Source organism: Dermochelys coriacea, chromosome 2 (genome assembly GCF_009764565.3).
Source record: "Dermochelys coriacea isolate rDerCor1 chromosome 2, rDerCor1.pri.v4, whole genome shotgun sequence".
Classification (NCBI taxonomy): Eukaryota; Metazoa; Chordata; order Testudines; family Dermochelyidae; genus Dermochelys; species Dermochelys coriacea.
Window position 1 is genome coordinate 161,065,192 of NC_050069.1, and position 17,743 is coordinate 161,082,934.

At 43.5% G+C, this 17,743-nt stretch overlaps 1 protein-coding gene across 2 annotated transcripts in view; it reads left to right on the forward strand.

Annotated features, from left to right (window-relative positions):
* Nucleotides 1-532: 532 nt before the first annotated feature.
* FRRS1L (ferric chelate reductase 1 like) overlaps nucleotides 533-17,743 on the forward strand; it is a 28,549-nt gene continuing 11,338 nt past the window's right edge. Inside the window, exons 1-4 of one of the 2 annotated variants that reach the window (XM_038391901.2) lie at nucleotides 533-970; nucleotides 7,185-7,269; nucleotides 7,759-7,897; nucleotides 16,789-17,035. In XM_038391901.2, coding sequence (XP_038247829.2) covers nucleotides 550-970; nucleotides 7,185-7,269; nucleotides 7,759-7,897; nucleotides 16,789-17,035 — 892 coding nt within the window. In that variant the 5' untranslated portion in view covers nucleotides 533-549. The remainder of the gene's footprint in view (nucleotides 971-7,184; nucleotides 7,270-7,758; nucleotides 7,898-16,788; nucleotides 17,036-17,743) is intronic. The other variant, XM_043508598.1, reaches the window with a different exon arrangement.

The window sequence follows — 17,743 nt, forward strand, 5'->3', positions numbered from 1 at the left end:
AGGTACATAAGAGGCTCCTCCTCCTCCTCCTCCTCCTCTCTCTCTGCAGCTCCTGCTGCTTTCTGTCATTCCCTCTCAGCTTCTCTCCTGCCTGCCTGTTCTGTCTCTTGTGCCCTCCTTCCTCCAGCACAGCACTCCACCATCTCTGTGCATCTCGAGCAGCGAGAATACACATGCACCAGCAGCAGACACAATTTTCTACAGGCCGGGTCCTAGTGCCTCTCCCCGCTCTCAGTTTGCTCCTGCTACGGCCAGCGCGGTCCCAACCCCCGCTGCCTCTTGCTCCCGGCGCTGAGAGTCATTTCAGTGCCCCACTAAGTAACCGCAGCCATTTACTTGGGCGTGGGGCGCTCCCTTCACGCCCCCCCTTTCCTTACTGCGGAGCAGAGCGCGGTTCCCCGCCCTCCGCTCTGCATGAACCCAGAGCCCATCCCGCCTGCGGGAAGCCGGGGGGGTCGTTCCCCTCGTCTCAGGTTTCCGGATCGGCCTCTCTCCGGGGGGGGGGGGCTCGATCGCAGGCTCCTCCCTTCCCATCAAGCGCCCGCTGCCATGGGGGCTCTATGCACAGGTCCCTGCGGGAGGGAGGCCAGGCAGCCTCCCATTGCAGCCGGGGGGCGCCCGGCCTCCAGGAGCCCGCTGCCCCGCCCCTCGCAGGCCGCCGCGGGCAGCAGGAGGCGCCGGAGGGCGCTGCCGCACGCCTCGCTCCGCGCCTGGGCCGGCTGCCGGGCCGCCATGGCTGCGCTGCGCTGGGGCGCCTGGCGGCGGCGGCGGCTGCTGCTGCTGCTGCTGCTGCTCGCCGGCCCCGCAGCCTCCTCCGCCGGCCCGGCCGAGGAGAGCGGCGGGGCGCGGGGAGGGGGCCGCGGGGACGGGGAACGGGGGGCCCGGGACGAGCCGCAGCGGCAGCACCACGACTCCTCGTACGGCACCTTCGCCAGCGAGTTCTACGACCTGCGCTACCTCTCCGAGGAGGGTGAGGGGGCCGGGGGGCGCGGGGGGGGGAGCCTCCTGTTGGGGCAGGAGGAGGAAGCTGCAACCCCCGGCCCGGTGAGATGCCCCGGGGGCGGGGGGATTGAGCTGGGCGGATGAAGCATGCAGCGAGGGCAGGGAGAGGAGCTGGATGCACGGGGTGGGGGGGTGTGAAACGTGCAGGAATGACGGGGAGAGTGGAGCTGAAATGCAGCAAGGGGCGCGGGCGAATGGAGCTGGATGCACGGAGGGGTGCCGGGGGAGAAGCATATACAGGAGGGAGGGCAATAATGGAGCTAAATGCACGGGGGCGGGGATGGAGCATGCACCCAAGGGGAGGGAGAGAGGGAGCTGGGTGCACCGGGGAGGATGAAACGTGCAGGGATGAGGGGGAGACTGGAGCTGAAATGCACTGGGACGGTGCGGGGTGGGAAGGGAGAATGGAGGTGGATGACCTGAGATACTGGGGGCGGGGGATGCATCGAGGGGAGCTGGAGAATGGAGCTGGATGCACGGGGGAGGGTGAAGACTATACAGGAGGGAGGGGAATAATGGAGCTAAATGCCCCGGAGGGGGAAATCTGTGGCGCATGCACCCGAGGGGAGGGAGAGAAGGAGCTGGATGCACGGGGGAAGATGAAGCGTGCATAGGAGTGAGGGGGAGACGGGAGCTGGACGCGTGGGGCCACTGAGGGGGAATGGAGGGAGCTGGATGCATCGGCGGGGGAAGCTGCACCAAACGTTGGTGCCGGTGGAGGGTCCCTGGTGGGCTGCTCCCTTCTCGGCCCCGCTCCCGGCCGGGTCTCCACCCCCGTCGCCCTGCTGCCCCCCTGTCTGTGCGTGGAGCCGCCTGGCCCCGGCTTGTCGTTTCAGCACGTTGGCTAGTAACTCGGCGGCGTCCGTTCCCTGCTCTGGCCGGGCGGGGGCCTCCGAGCTGCGGCTGTGGGGCGGCACTTTCTGGGGCACGTTTGGAGCCAGCCCCACGCCCGGCGGCTCCGGCTCTGCACGGCCCGTGGCTCCTGGGGCGGGTGCGGAAAGGGGAGTGTGGGAGGCGAGGCCTGGTGCAAGGGTCGCAGTAGATTGAGGCTCGTCGGAAACGAAGAGAGGGAGAGAGAAATCTGCCCTTCGGTGGGTCGAAGCTGTGTTTTGGGTATCAGACATATTTGCTGTTGACAAGCAAATGCTCTTCATCATGGGGAAAAGGACGGGCAAAATGAACATAGCTCCTCCTCCTCTCCCTGCCTTGGGCACCCCTCCTCGCTGCCCTTCCTTTTGGCTGGGGTGCTGAGAGCTCTACCGCCAGTCTCTAATCTGTTAGTCTCTAAGGTGCCACAAGTTCTCCTTTTCTTTTTGCGAATACAGACTAACACGGCTGCTACTCTGACACCAGTCTCAGTTTACAGTAACCACTGTTGGTGTCTCCAGGCTCTGGAGCAAGAACTTGGACAGTGCTGGGGTCACAGCGATGCCTAATGCTGCGCTCTGCGCTTTTGCAGGGAATACAACCTTGTCTTTCCTAGAGAACGCTCAAGTGTTAGCCTCGTGGATACGCAGCCTTTCAGGCTAAATGTGCCAAGTCTCTATTACCACCACTTGCAAATCAGGGCTCACATGTACTCCCATTGGGCAGGAGACCGTCGCACTGGATCTCATGCAGAGATTGGAAGACCCAGATAGGTTTCACATTTCTCTTAGCAGAATATCCTGCTATCTGTAGGCTATTTTATCGATGGTTCTGAGGTGCAGTCTGTCTTCTGTCCTCAACCATCTATGCAATGGCAGCCAAGCATTCTCTTTTCATAGGTTATATGGTATAAAGATGACCTGTGACAGATGAGGCATATAGGATAGAGACTAATGTCCGTGGCAAAAATTGTGCAGTCACATCATTGCAATATTGTTTTAAGTGCTGATGGTGAAGAAAGTTTTTCCCTATCTGTGAAATCCATTTGTCAGAGCTTTTCCCGGTATTTGATGGGTTGATCATGTCTGGTTGCCTCCACTCAGATACAAGAATTAGTTCTTTCTCACCATCAGAAGTTTTCCAGTTGCTGTGCTGACAAAATTGATGTGATTTAGATCAAAAATTGGCTGCTTTTGTGGTAGCAAAACCATTTCTGGAGGGGATAAATAGATCATCTTCTCTGGCACAGTCCTGGACAGTATCAGTCACAGAGTTTCAAGCTACAGTCTGTGAGTTGGAGCCTTTACTTTCTTGGCTAGTAAAAGGAAGTAGGGAGGTATTATGTCCATTATCCATTGATATTGCTAGTGATTCCTTAAAGGAGGGCTGATTGCCAGCATCCCTCACATGAACAGTTGTAAGGGTTTTGTTTAAGAAGCCATCATTTTACCACAGCAATCTTACCAGTAATTGCCCTGTTCCTAATCTTACCTTTTGGGGAAAGATTATTGACAGAAATTGTGGCAAGACAATTTGGAAGCCACAGACACTTCTCATTTCTCTCATTTCGTTCTTTCAGTCTGGCTTTAGGCCTGGATTCGGTAGGAAAGCTGTACTCGTCACACTGATCTCTTAGCAATGGAAAGTATTCTCACTGATTATTAGATCTGTCAGAAGCCCTCCATTCATTTGTGACAAGATTTTCGCTGACTTGTTTGTAGACCATAGCTAGCTTAGACAGCGTTGCACTTGAGTAGTTCTTTCTTTCCTCTCTGAGAAATCCCAATAGGTGATTTGGGGCAATTGCCTGTTTGCCCGGAGGGCTTCCTCTTCCAGGATTCCACAGATTCCATATATTAGTTGAGATCGGCCAGTGAGGTGGGTGGAGATATTAACAATCCCTAAGATTTAAACCCATGGAGTTTGAGGAAGGACATTCTATTGAAGGACTATCAGTTTAGGAATTAACTTCCCTTGCTGGTTGGGTAGAATATGAGTAGTTGATCTTTGGGCCACAGTGCAAGGCTCATCTTGTTTTCTCAGGCTTTTGCCTGAGCAGGGAGGGGAGTGGCTGTGTTGGTGTATAATTTCATATGTGGTGAAGAAGTCTGATTTTTTTTAACTTTTAAAAAACCACGAGTTATGTTAAATATCATATATGTGCCTAGATATGCATTGAGCATATTTTATACATTTCAAAATAAATAAATGGGGCTGAACTTTAAAGCTTCAAACTTCATATGTGGCTGAACGTCTTTGAAAAATAGCTGCTTGAAAAGATAGAGGAAGGGAAGGGGTTAAATAACTAGGTTTTAGGCAGTGAAAACTTTCATTTGTTTGCATGCAGTAAAAGCTTTCAGTTATATTGCTGACTGCAGCACTATGGAGGGGTGCAATAGTGCACAGCTCCAATAGTGTTACAGCAATGGTTGTGTTTCTGTTGAGTGGTGCAGCTTAAAACTCCCGAGGAAGTGAAAACGCAGCTGCAAAACTTCTTTCTTTTTCTGTCAGTTAAAGAAAATATCAAATTCAAATACCAACATAAAGGCTGAAAACCTGAACCCAGAAAGATCAGGAAATTCAAAATGTAAGGTTTCAAAAATGATGTTCACTCAGCCTGTCAAGCTTCCTTCCCCACTCTGAACTCTAGGGTACAGATCTGGGGACCTGCATGCAAGACCCCCTAAGCTTATTCTTACCAGCTTAGGTAAAAAACTTTCTCAAGGTACAAACTTTTCCTTGTCCTTGAACCATATGCTGCCACCACCAAGCGTTTTAAACAAAGAACAGGGAAAGAGCCCACTTGGAGAAGTCTTCCCCCAAAATATCCCCCAAGACCTACACCCTCTTTCCTGGGGAAGGCTTGATAAGAATCCTCACCAATTTGTACAGGTGAACACAGACACAGATCCCCTTGGATCTTAAGAACAATGAAAAATCAATCAGGTTCTTAAAAGAAGAATTTTAATTAAAGAAAAGGTAAAAGAAGAATTTTAATTAAAGAAAAGGTAAAACAATCACCTCTATAAAATCAGGATGGTAAATACCTTACAGGGTAATCAGATTCAAAACATATAATTCCTCTAGGCAAAAAGTTACAAAAACAGGAATATACATTCCATCCAGCACAGCTTATTTTACCAGTCATTAAACAAAAGAAAATCTAACGCATTTCTAGCTAGATTATTTACTAACTTAACAGAAGTTCTGAGGCTGCCTTCCTGATCTGTTCTCGGCAAAAGCATCACACAGACAGACAAACCCTTTGTTCCCCTCCCCCCTCCAGATTTGAAAGTATCTTGTCCTGTCATTGGTCATTTAGGTCAGGTGCCAGCTAGGTTACCTTAGCTTCTTAACCCTTTACAGGTGAAAGGGTTTTGTCTCTGGCCAGGAGGGATTTTATAGCACTGTATACAGTAAGGTGGTTACCCTTCCCTTTATATTTATGACACAGCCTCATTCCACAAAGTGTACTGGTGCCAAGTGGACAAGTGAATATTGATTTTGAAGCCCTGACTTTTTCATTATCTGGTTGTTTTGTATTCCGATTTATGTAGTGTATTTTATCTTTAACCTTTTACCTTTTGATTTAATATAAAATTCATTTTAATTCTTAATGCAGAATTAATCAAAAAGGCCCTGTACATATTTGGGTTGGTGAACTGAAACTATATTGGTTTAACATCTTTTAACTTTTAACATTCATTTTCTGGACAGAGACTCAGGAAACCTGTGCTCACTGCGTAGTTCTGCCACAGACTGCCTAAGATCACAAAGGAACATCACTTATTCTCTCTTAGTGGGATTTTTTAAAGTGCCTAGGAGAGTTAGGTCACTAATGCCCATTGAAAGTTCATAGGAGTTAGGTGTCTTCAGATACTTTTGAAAATCCAGTCCTCTGTGACCAGGGTCCCGGGGGTGGGGGAGAGGGGCATGCTGAGATTACTTAAATGAGGGCAAACTGCAAAGAATGGGGCAGACAGCCCCCAAAGCTGGTGGATATTTCAATACTTAGATTCACCAGATAAAACAGCTTCCAGAATAACCTTACTGGTTACACGGAAGCCAAAACATAGCAACCCAGCCTTTGGGCTCCCTCCAAGATAGCCAAGTCAAATATGAAAGTTCTACCAATCCCAAAAGATTGGACATATCTCCCAAATTAATGAATATTCCAGATCTTATCCAAATATATACTTACAGCCAATTCTTATGAGTACAGTTCTGAGATCAGTTTCATAGTAAAGATGATGAGCTTTCTAGTTGCAAAGAGTTCTTAGAATTAGTCCATAATTTCAGTCCAATGTTTCATACCCCGGGTGATCCAGATGCGACTGGAGATATCAGTCTTATGACTCAAACTTCTGCCAAAATAAAGCTCAAGCAGATCTGAGATGAAAGGATCATATCCCAAGAGTACTTTATACAGTTCCTGGGCTTGGATGAAGAACAGGCTTTTGATGTAACCTTCTGTTTCTCAAACGTTACTGGTGATTAACTACATGGATTAACATAAGGTAATTTACCCATTAAGCAGTTCATCACAGACTTTAAAGAGACATGTAGACAATGACATTATCACACTCATATTTCATCTAAATGTTCATAGTCCCTTTTGATCTCTGAATGAATAGCTATAGTAATAGACAGGAACTGTCTGTTTACATGGTTAACATCTAACAAGATACAACTAAACACATACAATTATTATTACCTCTAATTCTCTAACAATACAGGTTTACATTTCAAAGTTCTTGCCTGTCTAACATGGAATGGCCCGAATGACCATTTACATATTTTCTAACATAGTCTCTGAAGGTTGAATCTGGATCGTTTAGCCTGCGAGCTGCTTAACCCTTTCTGACCCTTTCAGGTGTCATAGCTTCAGTGCCCCATCTTTAAAATGGAGGTAATGGACTCAGTTCTATACTGGATACAAAGCTCAAGTGCAGTGGAGGAGGGACTAGGAAGGAGCTGATTGCAGATCCCTGATTCCTATCTGACTTGTGGAAAGACCTTCTGCCAACAGAGAATCATTCATCCCTCAAAATGCATTTTGCATACAAGATAATCCAACCCAATAATACTTTCTCTTATCTACTCTTTGCATGTTTTGTCTAGTTAGATTGTGAGCTCTTCAGGGCGGGGACTCTCTCTCTTACTAAGTTTATGTACAGTGCCTAGCACAGTGAAGGCCTAATCTTGGTTGGGGCCTCTTAGATACTATTCTTATATAGATAACTAATAACAGTGGCAATATTTGGTTGTATTACTCTGCATTCATTATCTAATGGCAGTTTATTCTGATTATACAGGTTACCCTTTCCCTACTGCTCCTCCTGTGGATCCATTTGCAAAAATTAGAGTGGATGATTGTGGAAAAACCAAGGGATGCTTTAGGTTGGTGTAGAATAAAAATGTAGACATCTTTCAGTTTATAAACGTTACTTGACTTCACTAGGGACACTAGTAAATGTCCCACATTCATTTTACTAAATGTTTGTTGTCTGCAGATATTCACCATGATCAGGGACTATGTTGTTCAACACTTGATGAGCACTTACGTAAATAGTCCCAATGAGATCAATGGACTGCACCTCTGAATAAGTGCTCACCATAATGAGCCAACATTACCCAATCTTACCATAAAGGGATAATTATTGTTAACACTGTATTTATTGTATTATATATAAAATACAATATAGTATAGAAATGATATGTTCTACCAATATCTGAAAATTTTATTTATGTGACCACCACCATTAACAGCAACAAATCATGCTGTCTATAAGTTTTTGATGTAGAAACACAGATAAGCTATAACAAAAAAGCTGTTTGTATTTTGCGTGGTAGAAAAAGATATATGTTCTGTTTTCCTATTTCATTCAGGTATGGTAAACCTGGATGTAATGCAGAGACTTGTGACTATTTTCTCAGTTATCGTAGAATAGGAGCTGATGTAGAGTTTGAGTTGAGTGCTGACACTGATGGCTGGGTGGCAGTAGGATTTTCCTCAGACAAGAAAATGGTGAGACCAACAAAATTTAATGTTTCATGTTAATAAGTATATAAGCGTTTATGTATTAGAATAGGCACAGTTTATATTGGATTTGAAAAATATGTGGCAGGTGTAGAGAAAGATACACTTTTTAATGAGAAATAATATTTATTGTTTGCATAGTGCTTTTCATCTCTAGTTCACAAGGCACTTTACAAAGGAGGAGTGAGCATTATTAACCCCAGTTTTACAGATTGGGAAGCAGATCAGGAAATAGAACCCAGACCTGCTGATGCCTGGTCAAGTTTCCTAGGCACTGGACTGTCCCACCTCTCTTCAGAATGAAAGACTACCGTGATCTTTGGCTTCTGTTTTTGAATGCAAGACTGTTAATGACTTTGCACCATGTAATTCTAAAAAAATCATTCAAGAATAACAAATTTGTCTTCTAAGTGTTCTATACCAGTGTTTAATGGAGCAAAGTATAAAAATTAGTGAAGTGTAAAGTTTTCTTGAATAAGTCAATTCTTTTTCCACTGTATAAATCTGGACTTAACCATTACACTTTCAAGAGGATGCCCACTGCCTCTTTTTTCCACCAACACCCCACATTCCCAGAAAAGCCAGGTGAATTTAGAGAGAAAATTATTATTGCTAATTTAATATATATGCTATATAAAATGAACAAATTGAAATAGGCTTTTTTGCTTTTTAAAAAAGTTTTTGAACAAGGTTGCCTCATATTTATTCTTGTTCCTGTGATTTTTATATTTCAGTAGCATTGTTTTTATTGGGATTTGATGAGGAAAGTAAGAATTGAGGACTATAATTCTGTTATATAAATAGTGATTCTCATTAATGTATTTAAGATTAGAACACAGTTTATAATGCTATCTATAATTGATTGCATATTGAAACATACCCATCTGCAACTGAAAATAGTGTTTATGTAATATATCCCAAGTCAGAGGGCAAGTGTAATTATAAAGTTGCATGTGGATTCTATACACTGGAAAATGGGAGAGTGTTTAATGGTCCTTAATCAGAGCCCCCTGAAGCAATAGAAAGACTCCCACTGGTATCAGCTGCTGATTTTGGCTCAGCCCCAAAATGAGGAGCACAAAGAAAATGTGAGGAGGGATGCATTACCACCCTACCCATGTAAATGGTATTATGTTGGAAATAAAAGATATGCATCATGTAGTTTTAAGAAATAGTTGTAGGGACACATTTTTAAAGGTATTTAAGAGCCTCAAGATACAGATAGGCACTTAGTGGGATTTTCAAAAGCACCTAGGCACTTAACTCTCCCAAGCACCTGTCTGCACCTTGAAAAATCTGGCCCCTACTCTATATCAGATTAACAGTGGTAACGTGCAGCCTTACCATATATCCGGTAGATGGCACCCCTACACAATCATAATTTTAAAGTGAACGATTTGGTTTTCAAACCTGCTATGTATGAAATGCTGTACGTAACTTAATCAGGCTACAATGCCATTTGTCATTTCAGTCTTTATTGCTTGTTGTATCTGTTAATTTCATCTATTTTCCCAGTAATTTCTCAGCCAAACAAGTGTCCTAGAATATATAGGGTTTGTTGTTGTAAATGACTCTGAGCTTTGTGGCAAAAGGGCTGCAGCACTCGTTCCTCATCAACAAAATTCTGCCTTAGTGGAATCAAGTCCCTGTTTCTGGCCTGAGCAGCCTGATACAGTTCAGGGAAGAAAAGAATCTTGATTCTTTGATGGATTATTTCTTCATTGCCCTGTGCAGCTTTCAGTATTCTTTCTTTGTCTAGAATAGCATAATGCTTGTTCCATTTTTGTGCTCTCTCTCATTAAGATTTGTACTCCTTTTCTGTTAACTTAGGTTCAGATCTTATTATTTTTATTTGTTGACTCAGAACCATATTCTGATACACTTGCTCATGCTAAATAGTACATTACTCTACTATTCGTCCAGTTGAAGTGGATAGGACCACTTGTGGAATGTGTTGCCACCCTTTGTGAGCAAAGGTGTCAGAGTCTGGCCCTTATTTATTCAGTGCCAACAATGTGCTTGTCACTGTAGTATGCTCAGAAATAAGGACAATCCATGTCTTGAAGCATTTACAGTCTAAAAGACAGAGAATTGGGACCCACTGAGAACTCCAGAGGTAGGGGTAATTAGTAAGGCTTTGTTTGTTTGTTTCACCTATAATTATTATGAATTAACTTTTTGTGGGCATAATGCAAGAAGTCAGTTTTAAGGAGGGATTTCAATTAGGAGAAAGTGGTTGTTCATGGTGAACTGAAGTCATGCCATACAAAGGTTGCACTGTAGAAAAAATGCACAGAGAGGGGTGGAGAAGAAGGAACTGAATAGGGCATCATGTCTGGCATCACTGGCGGAGTTATGGGGTCGGGGAACCTGATAGGAAAAAAACCCCAAGATGTAGGGCAGGGTGGAATTTTGCAGAACCTTACCAACAAAGACCTAGGAAGTTTAAATTCAACGTGGCATGTAAAGGAGAACCAGTAGAAAGATTCCAGATAAGGATGACATGGCAAGAACAACTAGGCAAGGAAAATAATTAAAGATTCATGTTTTTTTTAAATTGATTGGGTTGGTGTGTTAGGGAGCTACATGGCAATTTTGACTACAGAATAGTTCAAAACAACGTTTTAACTTTGTTCTGTGTTTGGTTTTTTAATGTGAAAGGTGCTGTTTTTTTTTAAAAAATCTCCTTGTCCTTAGAGGTGAAGAATTTTTGCTCAAACTTATTAAAAAAATAAACTAAACCTTTAAACACAAATTAAGCCTGAGGTGAAAGTTTTTGAAAACTGTGACTGAAAACAGGAGGTTAGAATGGAAGCCCTCATATAACCTCAGCTGTAGCAGTCATCACCTCTCCCACATTAATACCGAGCACCTGGAGCTTTTCAAATTCATGTCTTACCTAGTTCTTCCATTTTTCAGCAGTTTTGTAAGAATCTACACAGCAGTGGCAGCTAAATTAATGTGCCACCCCTTACTTTGTCCCTATCCATTTTGTTCCCCAAAAGCAGTTTGTGCAACCAGGATTAGGTGAGCAAAGACAGTTATGAATCTTTTGCAACGTGCATAAAAGAACAGACTTACTTAAGGATAAAGTCAGCAAATACTATTGCCTCCTTCAATGTGACACATTGATGACATTAGTACTATGGCTGTGGGGTATGTTGTTACCCAGTACTAACATCTACACCACTGGCAGTAACCCAATCTTTAGTTGCCAACAATTTACAAAACTTGTAGATTTATTCCTGATATTAATGCTTCTGGAAGGCTATACTTTTGTAAGTAATACTGTGCCCTGAATGGTTAAGTATCTTTTCTGTGTCAATAGTGTTTTTGAATAATTGTTTTAGGAATAGAGTACTTCTGTGAATAGCCTACACAAGTAATTGTCATCATACTTTTTTTTTTCATCCACTTGTTTGTTTCTCAGATTGTGTTTCTGTGTCACTGCCTACAATATGTACAGAAGCAAATTTGCCGTTGGTTAGTTCTGTTAGTATTTTATAGTATTCAACTTGTTTAACTGAATTCCTACTTTGCACTTAGGTGATATATAATAAGGGAGGGAATTAGGAAAAACACTATTGAATTAAAGTAGATTCCTTGCAGTTACGCAGTTATCCCTTCAGATATTTTAGATTTGTTTCCTACTGTTGATTAGATTATATAGCATTTATAGATTCATAGATACTAAGGTCAGAAGGGACCATTCTGATCATCTAGTCCGACCTCCTGCACAGCGCAGGCCACAGAATCTCACCCACCCACTCCTACAAAAAACCTCACCTATGTCTGAGCTATTGAAGTCCTTAAATCATGGTTTAAAGACTTCAAGGAGCAGAGAAGCCTCCCTCAAGTCACCCATGCCCCATGCTACAGAGGAAGGCGAAAAACCTCCAGGCCCTCTCCAATCTGCCTGGTGGAAAATTCCTTCCCGACCCCAAATATGGCAATCAGCTAAACCCTGAGCATATGGGCAAGATTTACCAGCCAGATACTACAGAAAATTCTTTCCTGGGTAACTCAGATCCCATCCATCTAATATCCCATCTCAGGGGATTAGTCCTGTTTACCCTGAATATTTAAAGATCAATTACTTACCAAAATCCCATTATACCATCTCCTCCATAAACTTATCGAGTAGAATCTTAAAACCAGATAGATCTTTTTTCCCCACTGCTTCCCTTGGAAGGCTATTCCAAAACTTCACTCCTCTGATGGTTAGAAACCTTCATCTGATTTCAAGTCTAAACTTCCTGGTGGCCAGTTTATACCCATTTGTTCTTGTGTCCACATTGGTGCTGAGCTTAAATAATTCCTCTCTCTCTCCTGTATTTATCCCTCTGATATATTTATAGAGAGAAATCATATCTCCCCTCAACCTTCTTTTAGTTAGGCTAAACAAGCCAAGCTCCTTAAGTCTCCTTTCATAAGACAAGTTTTCCATTCCTCGGATCATCCTAGTAGCCCTTCTCTGTACCTGCTCCAGTTTGAATTCATCCTTTTTGAACATGGGAGACCAGAACTGCACACAGTATTCTAGGGGAGATCTCACCAGTGCCTTGTATAACGGTACTAAAACCTCCTTATCCCTACTGGAAATGCCTCTCCTGATGCATCCCAAAACCGCATTAGCTTTTTTCAGAGCCATATCACATTGGCAGCTCATAGTCATCCTATGATCAACCAATACTCCAAGATCCTTCTCCTCTTCCGTTACTTCTAATTGATGCGTCCCCAACTTATAACTAAAATTCTTGTTATTAATCCCTAAATGCATAACCTTACACTTCTCACTATTAAATTTCATCCTATTCCTATTACTCCAGTTTACAAGGTCATCCAGATCCTCCTGTGTAATATCCCGATCCTTCTCTGAATTGGCAATACCTCCCAGCTTTGTATCATCTGCAAACTTCATTAGCACACTCCCACTTTTTGTGCTGAGGTCAGTAATAAAAAGATTAAATAAGATTGGTCCCAAAACCGATCCCTGAGGAACTCCACTGGTAACCTCCCTCCAACCTGACAGTTCGCCTTTCAGTAGGACCCGTTGCAGTCTCCCCTTTAACCAGTTCCTTATCCACCTTTTGATGTTCATATTGATCCCCATCTTCTCCAATTTAACTAATAATTCCCCATGTGGCACAGTATCAAATGCCTTACTGAAGTCTAGGTAAATTAGATCCACTGCATTTCCTTTATCTAAAAAATCTGTTACTTTTTCAAAAAAGGAGATTAGGTTGGTTTGGCACGATCTACCTTTTGTAAAGGTATTTTGTCCCATTTACCATTGACTTCAATGTCCTTAACTAATTTCTCCTTCAAAATTTTTTCCAGGACCTTGCATACTACAGATGTCAAACTAACTGGCCTGTAGTTCCCCGGATCACTTTTTTTCCCTTTCTTAAAAATAGGAACTATATTAGCAATTCTCCAATCATTCGGTACTACTCCTGAGTTTACAGATTCATTAAAAATTCTTGCTAATGGGCTTGCAATTTCAGGTGCCAATTCCTTTAATATTCTTGGATGAAGATTATCTGGGCCCCCCGATTTAGTCCCATTAAGCTGTTTCAGTTTCGCTTCTACCTCAGATATGGTAATATCTACCTCCATATCCTCATTCCCATTTGTCATGCTACCATTATCCCTAAGATCCTCTTTAGCCTTATTAAAGACTGAGGCAAAGTATTTGTTTAGATATTGGGCCATGCCTAGATTATCTTTAACGTCCACTCCATCCTCAGTGTTAAGCGGCCCCAATTCTTCTTTCTTAGTTTTCTTCTTATTTATATGGCTATAGAACCTTTTACTATTGGTTTTAATTCCCTTTGCAAGGTCCAACTCTACTCGACTTTTAGCCTGTCTCACTTTATCCCTACATGTTCTGACCTCAATTAGGTAGCTTTCCTTGCTGATCCCTCCCATCTTCCACTCCCTGTATGCTTTCTGCTTCTTCTTAATCACCTCTCTAAGATGCTTGCTCATCCAGCTTGGTCTACAACTCCTTCCTATGAATTTTTTCCCCTTTCTTGGGATACAGGCTTCCGATAGCTTCTGCAGCTTTGATTTAAAGTAATCCCAGGCCTCCTCTACCTTTAGATCCATAAGTTCTTCAGTCCAATCCACTTCCCTAACTAATTTCCTTAATTTTTGAAAGTCAGCCCTTTTGAAATCAAAAACTCTAGTTGCAGATTTATTTTTGTTAATCCTTCTGTTCAGTTTGAACTGAATTAGCTCATGATCACTTGAACCAAGATTGTCCCCTACAACCATTTCTTCTATGAGGTCCTCGCTACTCACCAAAATTAAATCTAAAATGGCATCCTCTATAGTCGGTTCAGCAGCTACTTGATGAAGGAATCCATCAGCTATCGCATCTAGGAAAATCTGAGCCCTATTATTATTACTAGCACTGGTCCTCCAGTCTATATCTGGAAAGTTAAAGTCTCCCATGATCACGCAGTTTCCATTAGTATTTACTTTACTAAAAACATTTAAAAGGGCTCTATCCATATCCAAATTAGATCCCGGAGGTCTATAGCATACCCCAAGCACTATCGTAGGAGAGGCTTTACTAGTTATCTTCCCCAATGTAATTTTTGCCCAGACGGACTCTGTCTTATCCATTGCATCACTTCTTATTTCTTTACATTCTACCTCATCATTGATATACAATGCTACTCTACCACCTTTACCTTTGTTTCTGTCTTTCCTAAACAGCACATACCCTTCAATACCTGTAGTCCAGTCATGACTACTATTCCACCATGTTTCTGTTATCCCTATAATATCTGGTTTCACTTCCTGCATCAGTAGCTCTAGTTCCTCCATTTTGTTACCTAGGATCCTTGCATTGGTGTACAAACATCTTAATTTTTGCTGTTTGGCCTTGCTCACATTTTGTACCCTATTAGGCACAGTCATTCTACAGCCAGTATAATCTATTAGACTAGTATCCACACCGCCCTCGCTCCTTATATACATTCTCCTATCCATGGCTGTATCCTTTCTTACTTCGTCTTCTTCCCTCTTAATGCTAAAATCTGGCGTGGAGATTTCCTGGACATCTCCCAACCATCTCCCCCTAATTCCTAGTTTAAAGCTCTCTTTATCAGTTGTGCCAGTCTTGATCCTAGAAGTCTATTTCCTTCCCTACTCAGATGAAGTCCATCCCGAGAGAACTGTCCTCTGTCTGTGAATGCCTCCCAGTGGCCATACATCCCAAAGCCCTCCTTATAGCACCACTGCCTAAGCCATCTGTTGACAGCCATAATCTTGTCACACCTTTGTTGCCCTTCTCTAGGAACAGGCAGGATCCCACTAAAGATTACCTGAGCCTCAATTTCCTTAAGCGTCTTCCCCAGCCTAGCATAGTCTCCCTTAATACTTTCCAGCGAGAATCTAGCTGTATCATTTGTTCCCACATGAAGGATAATTAGGGGATTCTTTCCCTCTCCCTTTAGGATTCTTTTCAACCTCAGGTCTACATCCCGTATCTTAGCACCCGGAAGACAGCACACCCTTCTATTCTCAGGATCAGCTCTAGTTACAGGCCTGTCTATTCTTCTCAATAAAGAGTCCCCGATCACATAGACCTGCCTTTTGCTGGTGACAGTGCTATTCTCCAGTCTCTCCCCTGTTCCCTCTGGCTGCAAGTTCTTTCCATTTCTATTTTCCCTTATAATCCTCTTCAACCCATCCTGTATCCTCCTGGGGCTCATATTTGGTGTAGTCTCCCTTGACTCTTCCGCTTTTCCTATAGGACTAGCCTCTCTTCTCTTCTTCCTTAGCCTTCCACCTTCAACAAGTACCTGCTGAGCCCCTTCTTCATTTTCCAACTCTGCAAACCTGTTCCTAAGCTCTATTTCTCCTTCACTAGCCCGTCTTTTCCTCTGCCTGGTTCTTTTAGTCACATGTTTCCACTGACCACATTCCTCACCCAGTCTCCCCTCAAAATTCCCCAGCCCTGCTTCCATCTGTGAGTCTGAGCTTTTCCCTTCAGATACCTCATATCTTTGCTCCATCATCTGCTCAAACCCCTTCCTAAACTCAACGAGACTTTCCACCTGCATCTCCAAACCTCGGATCTTTTCCTCCATCAGCTCTATCAGACGGCATTTCATGCAGAAAAAACTCTTACTGGGTCCCCCCTCCAGGATCATGTACATACCACAGCTTCCACATCCAGTCATCCTCAATGTGTCTTCCACTACAGGAGTCACTCCCACAGCTGCCTCCGTATCTGTCATCGCCTTCCCACCTAAGTTCTGTTAATCTGGGAAACACAAGCCACACCAAAAAGACCACCCCCCCCAGCAAAAGCAAACCCCAAACAAGCACCACAATACAAACTCCCCTATCAAACTCCCACTCAAACTCCCCTGTTTACAGCTGTTTGCTAGCTCCTGTGCCGCTGCAGCTGTCTGTAATGTAATGAACTTTGCACCCCAAAAGTTCTGTTCTTCCTCTGTTTTTGTTGTGGTACAATATCTGGGAAGTTCACATATGAACAATAAAAAAAGTTACTTTTTCTTTTTTGTTACTTAAATTAGGTCAGGAAGTTGCCATCCTACTAGAATTTAGTATACGTCTTGGTGAAAATCAAAAAGTGGCTTCCATACCCATAAACAGATAGAAAAAGTAAATATTACCATTGACCTTTTTCTGCACAATCTGCAGGTGGAAGTATCCAGGGATTTGTACCATGAAAGGGGGAACTAGAGCTTTTATTATGTCAGCTTTCATAGTGAAAGTTATGTAATGCAAATACTTTTATGGATATGAAAAAAATTATTACATGTTTTTGAGTTTTCTTTCTAAAAGTAAAAGTTTCAAAAGGTAGAACTCTGACTCATTTCTTTCCTACCGTGTAGGGTGGAGATGACGTCATGGCTTGTGTTCATGATGATAATGGAAGGGTCCGAATACAGCACTTTTATAATGTTGGTCAGTGGGCTAAAGAGATCCAGAGAAATCCAGCTAGAGATGAAGAAGGGATTTTTGAAAACAACCGTGTGACTTGTCGATTTAAACGTCCTGTGTATGTTCCCAGAGATGAAACTATTGTAGATCTTCACTTGAGCTGGTACTATTTGTTTGCTTGGGGTCCAGCAATTCAGGGTAAGTTGATGGTATGCAGCTACGACTGCGTTCTTCAATCTAGTCCATCATTGTAAAAGGAATTAAAAGTTTGCAAAAGATGTTCTGATTTCTGTTTACAATAGCAGTGTGTGTATTGTGAGAAAGCTCTGTCCTTGCCTCCATGGGTCCCATGTTTCCTGGCGGATTTCGCAAGCCTCAGAGGCTCACTGTGACCCTCCACGTAACCCTTCTTTCTCTAGAGACCAGAGTCACAGTCTACTGAGCCATTTTCATCATAAGCTAGCGAGGGAGGTGAGGAGAAGTTATCCTTCCTTGCACAGTCTCTGTTGTCTCCCAGTCTCAGTGATTAAACAGGGGGCAAAGGTTGGGGGGAGCCCGGGCCCACCCTCTACTCCGGGCTCCAGCCCACGGACTCTAATAGTATCAGCTATGGTAGCTGACCTTTTAGAAACATGACATGTACAATTTCCTGGGCTACTTCCCCCACAGCAGCCCTCTGTTCCTCAAGCTCCACTTCACCCTTACCTCAGGGCCTCCTTCCTTGTGCCTGATATGGTGTGTACTACTCAGCCTCTCCAACAGCGCAACTTCCTCCCACAGCTCCTGACATGCACACCCACCTGACTGACTGGGAGGCTTTTAACTAGTTTCAGCCAGCCCCTGATTGGCTTCAGGTGTCCCAATCAACCTAGCCTTCTCCCTGCCTTCTGGAAAGTTCTTAATTGG